At 44.5% G+C, this 10,890-nt stretch overlaps 1 protein-coding gene across 1 annotated transcript; it reads left to right on the top strand.

Annotated features, from left to right (window-relative positions):
• The first annotated feature begins 3,325 nt into the window (after nt 1–3,325).
• Nucleotides 3,326–4,201, top strand: LOC140131002 (vomeronasal type-2 receptor 26-like). Its single transcript, XM_072150861.1, has one exon. It carries the CDS (start codon nt 3,326–3,328, stop codon nt 4,199–4,201), a length of 876 nt encoding a protein of 291 aa, XP_072006962.1.
• Nucleotides 4,202–10,890: the final 6,689 nt, after the last annotated feature.

Raw genomic sequence — 10,890 nt, 5'->3', positions numbered from 1 at the left:
TATATTTAAAGGGAGGTGATTTGAATCTATAGGATTTTTTTTTTATTTTTACTATATTTCAGACCCCCTAGGGTACTTTAACCCTTGGTTGTCTGATTGATCCCATTATATACTGCCATAATACAGTATGGCAGTATATGGGGATTTTGCACATCATCTATTACAATGTGTAAATCGTGCATTTTAATAGATAGCCTAAAACACGATAGCCTCGGATCTTTGTGTGACTCTTTAATGCTCGGCTTTGCCGGCGGCCATCATAGGTGCTAGCAAAGGGTGTTTGCTCCATTGTGAAGCAAACACCTGATGAGTATAAAGAGGGCTCAGCCGGTGAACCTGCTTCATACTCCCCCCTATGCAACTGTCTACTATTTAATTCCTGTAGACAGTGGTTGCTTCATGGCTGCACCATAGGAGCGAGTATTCCAAATCCTTCTCTGTGCTTCCAAATATTTTTTTAACCTTTGTTCCGATTTCCATATGATATAATTTGAGTAGTCTAACATTCATTCTCCAACTGGATCTAACTTTCTAAATATGGTTTATACAAAAAGTTAGTTTTATTGGGGCATAATTGGCCCAGACCATTGGTAGTATCGATGGTGGGGTTTAGAGACGTAAAATCCCTTTCATTTCCATGTTGATGTTGATATATCATGGAAATTTGTCAGGCTCCAGGGGTAGTGGACCCACTGGACCACTGTGGATGATGACGTAAGCCGACACCTGGGACCAGAGTCTAAGTGGTATCCGGTTTTCACCAGAGCCCGCCGCAAAGCAGGTTGGACTTGCTGCAGTGAGGCACCTCCAGGTCGTTCCGCAGGTGTAACTTTGTCCATGGTGGCAGCCGAGGCAAGGTACAGAGTCGTCAGACAAACTCGTGGTCGGGGACAGGCAGGAGGTCAAGATAGGCGGCAAAGGTTCAGGGTCAGAGGCAGAGCAGAAGGTCAGGGCTGGCAGCAGAGGAGCGTAACAGCCACAGGGTCTCAGCAGGAAATCACAAGTCGTGGGTGGCGGGACAAAATTACGTTGGTGTATTATATCTTTAATGAATATCCGCCTGGCACTTCCAGTAGTGGAATTCAGAATGGACTATGGTGTTAAAATCTCCCCCAATTCTTCTTCTCCCCAAATTATTTTCTTTATTATCCTGAGCACGCCTTCAAAAAATGTATATAGATATTTATTAGGGGCATGAATATTAGCAAGCGTAAAGGCCATGTAATTTAAAGTGCAATTAATTGTACTATACGATCATCATCACAATCTATTCTGTTAAGTTTAAGATGCACACAATTATGAAATGCAACTAAATATCTTCCTTTTTTTGTTAAGGTAGTAAACATAAAATACCAACATGCCATGAAGGCTTGTCAGGGAATTAAGTAGAAAAGACCTAGTGCCTCAATGCCAATGATTACAAAAATAGGTAGTGGTCTATCTGAAAAGTTTGGTCACCTTTGAGCATCCGAGTAGACTGTCTTTGTGGTGACTCTCAAAATGCTATCTGCCTTGGGTCCAATAGAATAACCCCACTATGGTGGTTTATGGTGACTGTGATTTGTGGTCACACCATGTGATACTTTGTGATGTAATCCAGCAGCAGCAGGATGGATTTATCCCAATTTATTAACATACCCGCATAGATGGCAAAATCCTTTACCAATTGTATTACATACAGAATCATATCCTGGGAGTCTCTGAGTCTCCTTTTCCCCACTACTCCCATTCCCTCATATCTTGCCTTCTCCCTTGCTAATATTTCAAAAGGTTTGACAAAGCGAACAAAGAGGAAAGGCCCTCAAATCCACCTTTTCTAATGTAATCCTGGCCATGCAATGGAGGGTAAAACTTTTATTATTTTAAACTTTTTTCAGTATCAGTATCAAGATCCAGATATGAAACCCCTAAGTTTCTCTCCATCCACCCAACCTCATGTCTTTAAATAAATGTTACTGTTTCTGACTGCCCTACTTCATAGTTTGTATTTAGAGACCTTCTCTGGGTTATTAAAGAGAGATCCTTTTCCTTGTGAACAATAAAGAAAACATTTTATTCCTGCCTCACAAAAATGCTTTTGCACCATTTGGAATCCAACTTAATTAAGTTATGTTTCCCTAGCACAATCAGGGAATATCATAATCTTTGAGTTATTAAAAAAATCTCCTCCTTAGCTCTGCAAGACCAAATAATGATCATGATGTCCTTAATCCCAGAACTACTTATCAGTAATGGCCCCTGGGGTCTTTCAGGGAATGTGCACCCTCCCTGGTGGGCATCTCCAACACAAAGTGGTGGGACAAGTCTTCCAACTCCATGGTTTATAAAGACCACGTATGCAGAATGTTTCCAGAGCTGTGTCCATATCTTGCTCTATGAAAACATGAGCTTGCACACGTCAGCCTAAGAAGGGTAATGTCTGGCCAACCCAACCGCCTTTGTTTCATTTGTTCAACTGTGAAACAGTTAAAATCTCGACCAGTATTGGGTCAGTTAGACTCTTGTCCTACTCTGTGTGCAAGAGTTCAAATCTGAAACCAGAGGAAATAGAGATCGTCCCGTTGCCCTGAACCTCTATCTGAAGCTTTGAGGTCTTTGCGCTTTCTCATACCAAAAATACAACAGAATCAGTACTCAGTTCACTACAAAATATGTATATATAAGTATACAAACAATATCATCGTCACTAGGACTTAAAAACACCCAATAAAAAACAGTATCACAAAAGGTGGTAAAGACAAGGCGGTGCACATCAAGGTCCTACGTACAGTCATAAAGTATCTACCATCACCACAAAAGACGTCAACATCCATGTAAATATAATCGGTTCGTCACTGCAAAATAACACAGTATCAAAGATATAAATGCTGTACATATTCAAAAAGCACCAAACAGACTGCATGTTATATTGCACCAGAGGGGCCACCACAGATTTATAGAACCAGTTTCTGATGGTTTCTGATTTTCAGTTTTGACTTAGAAACGTAGGTATGACTTACTCCTCAAGCAGTGTATGTTTTTCCCAATAAAATATTAGGAATAAGGTGAGGACAACCATTAAAGAAAAATAAATATCCTAGATGTGCAACAGGTGGGTTGAATTAAATTCAAGTTCTGATTCAAGACATGTAAAATGTTCGTGGTGAATCCCTAGAAAATCGAGTATTTTTTGTCCTTCTTTAAATAAATGTTATATAGAAATCAGAAATATCTTGTTGAATATTAATATTGTTTGTTTTCCTTTTACTATTTTTAACAACTTTATTTATTTTTTTCTATTTATGCAAAATAAGACAGTAAAACCTGCCATAAATGTCCTGAAGATATGTGGCCCGACGAGAAGAAGATGTTGTGTCTCTTCAAAGTAGTAGAGTTTCTATCCTATGAGAAGGATATATTACTTCATATTTTTTTAACATTTGCTTTGCTTCTGTGTGTTATAACATTGTTCATATTGGGAAGCTTCATCCATTACTGGGACACTCCAGTTGTTAAAGCCAATAACCGGACTGTGAGCTTCATCCTCCTGGTCTCCATCTTGCTGAGCTTCCTCTGTGTTTTCTTCTTCCTTGGTCGTCCAGTGGACATCACCTGCTTACTGAGACAAGTATCATTTGGGAACTTTTTTACCATTGGAGTCTCTTGTGTTTTGGCCAAAACTATCACAGTCTGCATTGCCTTCAAAGCCACCAAACCCGGAAGTTCCTGGAGGAAGCTGATTTCATATAAAGTTGATAACTGTGTAGTCCTGGTGTGTTCTTCTATGCAGGTTCTTATTTGTGTTATTTGGCTGCTGGTGTCTCCTCCTTATGTAGAGTATAACCATCACACGTATCCTGGGAAGATCATCATTCAGTGTAATGAGGGGTCAGATATCTGCTTCTACTCCATGTTGGGTTATATGGGGCTCCTGGCAGCTGTAAGCTTTGTTCTGGCTTTCATGGTGAGGACATTACCGGACAGTTTTAATGAGGCCAAGTACATCACCTTCAGCATGCTGCTGTTCTGCAGTGTCTGGATCTCCATGATCCCGGCTTATCTGAGCACCAGAGGGAAATACATGGTGGCTGTGGAGGTATTCGCCATCCTGACCTCATGTGCCGGAGTTCTGGGTTGTATATTTTTTCCTAAACTTTATATTCTGCTTCTAAAACCAGAACTGAACTCAAGAAATATCATTCTGAACAAAACAAAGAATTAAAAGATTTTATGACTCCTGTAACTATTTAATTCCTAATGATACTATTCATTTCAGTACTACTCTCCCCACATATACAGGATAGTGAGTTATAAGAAGCAGCAATTGGAATTAGAACAATGATAGGATACTTCTTCCTGTAGTAACTTACAGCAATCTTCTGCTTTGGCTTCTTATTACTGCCCAATATCAGCAGTTAAGTGTATCACATCCACACACTTTCAAGTAAAAAATATCACAAGACTAAAATGTTACCTGGATAACAATACTGTGACACTAAATTATGCTTAGTGTTTAGAGCTATGACCGGGGTACACACAGCAGCAAACAGCTGTGGGTGTGAGCCATATATTTTGTAAGAGTTCATGAGGTGTGTGTCCACTGGGGCAAAATACTCCCCATCCCTTGCCCACCACATACCTCAGTGGGACCCCTTGACGCTCCCAGAGATTATTGGAGCAGACGGCCGCGCATGACTGCTGTGCTCCATTCATCTCTATGGAGCTGATGGAAATTGCTGAACGCCACGCTCGGCAATCTTCGTCAGCTCTATAAAGATGAATGTAGCAGAACAGTCATGAGGGGCTTTCTGCTCCAATAATCTCCTAGAGCGATGAGGGGTCCAACTGAGTTACTTGGGACACCATCAGAACCCTAGTTTTTGTGATCTTTGGGGGTCTCATTACTGAGACCACACTGACCACACTGACCATCAGCATCCTATGGATAGGGCCTGACTTGGATTTGTGGGAAGACCTCCTTTAAGTTTTATATGGTTGTTTTTAAATAACTGTGTTGACTCTGGATTATGTTGTACTCCATTGCATGTCTTTGAGTAGACTAGCAAATCAGGCGAGGATTTCCTCCACCAGCATTAGAGCAGTAGTTCAGTGCCACTTCACAGTCATGAATAAGAACGCTGCGGTGCATTCAAAATGCATTGACTAACACTATCTTGTGAAAAGTATTTTGATGTCAACTTTATGGAAAGTGTTTAAAAGGAAATAAAGATTTATCTATGAATTTTACTAACTGGTGCTAATTTTTTTTTTTCCAAAATCGTATCTGAATGCTGTTTTCAATCCAGATTCTAGAGCACCATGGTACTCAAAAAACTCGTGGAGAGCCATACATATTTTTTTTTGTATTTACATTAGTCTTTAGAGATGAGCGAACATACTCGTCCGAGCTTGATGCTCGTTCGAGCATTAGCGTACTCGAAACTGCTCGTTGCTCGGACGAATACTTCGCCCGCTCGAGAAAATGGCAGCTCCCGCCGTTTTGCTTTTTGGCGAACAGAAACAGAGCCAATCACAAGCCAGGAGACTCTGCACTCCACCCAGCATGACGTGGTACCCTTACACGTCGATAGCAGTGGTTGGCTGGCCAGATCAGGTGACCCTGGGATAGACTAGCCGCTGCCCGCGCTGCTCGGATCATTCTCTGTCTGGATGCCGCTAGGGAGAGAGCTGCTGCTGGTCAGGGAAAGCGTTAGGGTGTTCTATTAGAATAGTGTTAGGCAGGAGTGATTCTACAAGAACCCAACAGCCCTTCTTAGGGCTACAATAACGTTATAATTTTTTTTTTTATTTGCTTGTGGCTGGGCTTGCTGGCACTAGTAGTGCAGCTAGTACCATATTGTGAGGAATTTGCAGGGGGACTTGCTACCGTTGTGTTTAGCTCTTAGTGACACACATATCCACCTCAAACAAAAAAGTGGGAAAATTTATTAGGGGTTTGATTTCAATTAGGCACAGTCTGCCATTTACTTTTTATTTTACCTTTATTTTTTCATAACTCAGCGTCATCTCATCTGGCATAGCAGTGTGCTTTCATACTTGGCTAGAAAATAGCCAAAGGAGAATCCAAACGGCTTACTTACGCCTACAATAGCGTTATATATATTTTATTTCTGGTTGATCTGCTGGTGGCTGTCCTTGCTGCAGTGCATCTACTAGCAAATTGTGAGGAATTTGCAGTGAGACTTGCGACCGCTGTGTTTAGCGCTTAGTGACGCACATATCCATCGCAAAGACCGAAGTGGGAAAATTTATTAGGGGTTGGATTTCAATTAGGCACAGTCTGCCATTTCCTTTTTATTTTACGTTTATTTTTTCATAACTCAGCGTCGTCTCATCTGGCATAGTAGTGTGCTTTCATACTTGGCTAGAAAATAGCCATAGCAATAGGATAGCATCGTTTGGTTTTAAAAACTAAAAAACACAAAAAAAAAAAAAAACACAAAAAAACACACAAAAAAAAAAGTTTTAAAAAAATTAAAGTTATAACTTTCATTTTCAAAATGTTTAACCCGAGGGCTAGGGGTAGAGGACGAGGGCGGGGACGTGGGCGTCCAACTACTGCAGGGGTCAGAGGCCGTGGTCCTGGGCGGGGTGAGACACCACCTGCTGATGAGGGAGCAGGGGAACGCCGCAGAGCTACACTCCCTAGGTTCATGTCTGAAGTTACTGGGAGAGCACTGTTGAGGCCAGAACAGTGCGAACAGGTGATGTCGTGGATTGCCGACAATGCTTCGAGCAATTTGTCCACCAGTCAGTCTTCCACGCAGTCCACCCATGTCACCGAAATCGGCACTCCTCCAGCTCCTGCACCTCAGCCTCCTCCCCCCCAGTCTGCCCCCTCCCAGGAAAATTTTGCATTTAAACCGGCATACTCTGAGGAACTGTTTTCTGGACCCTTCCCACAGTCACAAACCACTTGTCCGGTTGCTGCTGAGCAATTTTCCGATGCCCAGGTTTTCCACCAGTCGCAGTCTGTGGGTGATGATGACCTTCTTGACGTAGGGGAAGAAGTGTGTAAAGAGGTGTCCGACGATTAGGAGACACGGTTGTCAGACAGTGGTGAAGTTGTTGTCAGGGCAGGAAGTCCGAGGGGGGAGCAGACTGAGGGATCGGAGGATGATGAGGTGACAGACCCAAGCTGGGTTGAGAGGCCGGGTGAACACAATGCTTCTGAGACGGAGGAGAGTCCTCGACCAGAACAGGTTGGAAGAGGCAGTGGTGGGGCCAGACGGAGAGGCAGGGCCAGAGCTGGTGCATCAGCGCCAAATGTGTCACGTAGTGAAGCTCCCGTGGCGAGGGCTCCTGCGGCGAGGGCTAGATTTTCAGAAGTCTGGAGGTTCTTTAAGGAAACACCGGATGACCGACGGACTGTGGTGTGCAACCTTTGCCAAACCAGGATCAGCAGGGGTTCCACCACTACTAGCTTAACTACCACCAGTATGCGCAGGCATATGAATGCTAAACACCCCACTCAGTGGCACCAAGCCCGTTCACCTCCGGCCGTGCACACCACTGCTCCTTCCCCTGTGTCAGCTGATAGTCAGCCCCCTGCCCAGGACCCTGGCACAAAAACCCCATCGTCGCCTCCACGATCCTCCACAGCATCCACCAGCGTTCAGCTCTCCATACCCCAGACGCTGGAGCGGAAACGCAAATATAGTGCAACCCACCCGCACGCCCAAGCTCTTAATGTCCACATCTCCAGATTGCTTAGCCTGGAGATGCTGCCCTATAGGCTAGTAGAGACCGAGGCCTTTCGCAACCTCATGGCGGCGGCCGCCCCTCGGTATTCGGTCCCCAGCCGCCACTACTTTTCCCGATGTGCCGTCCCAGCCCTGCACCAGCACGTGTCAGACAACATCATTCCTGCCCTGACCAACGCCGTTTCTGACAAGGTCCACCTGACCACGGACACGTGGACGAGTGCTGCCGGGCAGGGCCACTATATATCGCTAACGGCAGATTGGGTTAACTTGGTGGAGGCTGGGACCGAGTCTGACCCTGCGGCTGGTCATATACTGCCGACGCCGAGGATTGCGGGCCTATCTCGGTCCAGGTCTTTCAGGCCTACTATGCCTCCTCCTCCCTTCACCCCTCCTCCACCTCCTCCTCCGAACTACCATCCGTGGGCATGGCGCCATCAGTCGCTAGCTCTAGGCACAGCAGCAGTGCCGTCGCTAAGCGACAGCAGGCGGTGCTCAAACTGCTGAGCCTAGGCGATAAAAGGCACACCGTCCAAGAACTATTACAGGGCATCACGGCGCAGACTGATCTGTGGCTGGCACCGCTGAACCTGAAGCCAGGCATGGTTGTGTGTGACAACGGCCGTAACCTGGTGGCGGCTCTGCAACTCGGCAGACTGACACATGTGCCATGCCTGGCCCATGTGTTAAATCTCATAGTTCAGCGTTTCCTCAAGACATACCCCAATCTGTCTGATTTGCTCACGAAGGTGCGCCGCATCTGTGCGCATTTCAGGAAGTCCAGCACAGATGCTGCCACTCTCAGGGCAGCGCAGCGCCGCCTCCAACTGCCCGCTCACCGACTGTTGTGCGACGTGCCCACGAGGTGGAATTCAACATTAACCATGTTATCCAGAGTTTACCAGCAGCGCAGAGCGATTGTAGACTGCCAGATGTCAACTTCCACCAGAACTGGTAGTCAGGTCAGTCAGCTTCCTCAAGTCTACAATGAGGAGTGGACGTGGATGTCTGATATCTGTCAGGTGCTGAGTAACTTCGAGGAGTCAACACAGATGGTCAGTGGCGATGCCGCCATCATCACCATCCCGCTGCTTGGCCTGTTGAAAAACTCTCTGATCAGTATGAAGTCAGAAGCTTTGCGCTCGTCACAAGAGACTGGGGAAGAAGATTCCCTTGTTGATAACCAAAGCACCCTTAGGTCTGTTTCTCAGCGCATATCGGAGGAGGTGGAGGTGGAGGAGGATGAGGAGAAAGAGGAGGAGAATGTTGGCGAGACACAAGAGGGGACCATTGTTGAGTCCTTCACTGTTCAGCGTGTATGGGCAGAAGAAGAGGAGTTGGAGGAGTTGGAGGAGGAGGAAATGGACAGTCAGGCCAGTGAGGGGAGTGAATTCTTACGCATTGGTACTCTGGCGCATATGGCAGATTTCATGCTAGGCTGCCTATCCCGTGACCCTCGCGTTCAAAGAATTTATTCCAGCACCGATTACTGGGTATTCACTCTCCTGGACCCACGGTACAAGCAAAATCTTTCCACTCTCATCCATGGAGAGGAAAGGAGTGTAAGAATGCATGAATACCAGCAGGCCCTGGTGCACAAGCTGAAACAGTATTTCCCTTCTGACAGCGCTAGCGGCAGAGTGCGTAGTTCTGCGGGACAAGTAGCGAGGGAGAGTAGGCGAGCAGGCAGCTTGTCCAGCACTGGCAAGGGTACGCTTTACAAGGCTTTTGCCAGCTTTATTTTTTTATTTATTTTTTTTTAATAACAATATTTATTGAATTTTTCAGTATAGTACAGAAGAATGCAGAATACAATTACAGCATGGAATGTATGATGGTACATAGGATTAGCATATTGGTTGACATATATGCCCTCTTGTGAATTAGTTATAGGTAGCAAGGTTGAGCGAGGTCATATATCTAAATCACAAATCAATTATACTGCTATACCATAGCTGAGAGCAGCAAAATAATCTCTAAAGTTAACAATGTAAGGAAACCAAAACATTAAACCAAAACAAAAGTGACTAAGAGCTTCTTAATTTTCCATATTGTCTCACTCTCAAGTATTACTTTATCAGTACTGCCCCTTTAGATTAGCGCACGGCTAAGGGATGTGAAGGGGGACAGGGGGAAAAAAAGGGGGGGGGGGGAGGGTAATCTCCAGACTATAATTTCTGTAGTTTAGATTCCTATATTTCCTTTTACTGTGCAAAGCGAGTTATCTAGCCAAGATCCCCATTTTATAAGGTATCGCTTATGTTATTGTGTAGTGATATGATTTGCTCGTATGTGCAAGTTTCATTCAGGACATTAATTACTTCTTGGAAGACGGGAGGGGAAGTCTCCTTCCAGTGCCTAGTGACCACTAATTTAGTAGCCATGAGTAGGTGTGCAGCCACTATTCTGACCCTATAATTGATATCCTCAATACCCATTAAGAGAAGCGCCAAGTGTGGAGTGTTTTGGATATGTGCCTTGGCTATTTTGTTAATTAGATCAAATGTGGCCTTCCACAGGGGCTGAAGAGCCGGGCACCCCCAAAGTATATGGGAAGTAGTGCCTCTTGCTCCGCAGCCTCTCCAACATAAGGGTGAGGAGGAGGGGTATATTGAGGCAAGCCTTGTCGGTGAGAAATACCATCTCATTATAGTTTTGGTCATTGCTTCTTGAAAATTAGTGCTTCTGAATGTAGTTTGTACAAAGGCAAAAGTTTTTTGCCACTGGGCAAGTTCAAAGGTATTCCCCAGTTCCTCCTCCCACCTGAGTATGAATGATGTTTTGACCAACTTATGTTTGGAGTTTAATAATCTGTAAATCATAGATATACCTTTTTTAGTGCAATTAACATCATCTAGAAATTTCAGTAGGGACCGGATCATTGCGGGCTGTGGGTCTATATTTTGAAGGAAAAAATTACGTATTTTTAAGTAATTTAAGGTTTCCTGTGAAGTAAGGGCGAACTTCTCTTTCAGGTCCGAGAATGGGAGAAGTTTGGTCTCTAATGTAATATCTTGCAAAGTGCTCTTTCTTTCCTTGCAATGCCAAGCTGTAAGTTTAATGTTTGGGATTTGCTGTTCCAGGAAGGTCAGGGGAATCTGGTCTAATTGTACAGGAACATGATCTTGTTTTAATGTGGTGATGATTTGACTAAATGCCCAATCTGAGATTGAAATTGCTGAATATA

Source organism: Engystomops pustulosus, chromosome 1 (genome assembly GCF_040894005.1).
Source record: "Engystomops pustulosus chromosome 1, aEngPut4.maternal, whole genome shotgun sequence".
In the NCBI taxonomy this organism is placed as follows: Eukaryota; Metazoa; Chordata; class Amphibia; order Anura; family Leptodactylidae; genus Engystomops; species Engystomops pustulosus.
The sequence above is the reverse complement of the archived record's forward strand: the minus strand, read 5'-3'. Positions and strand labels throughout refer to the sequence as shown.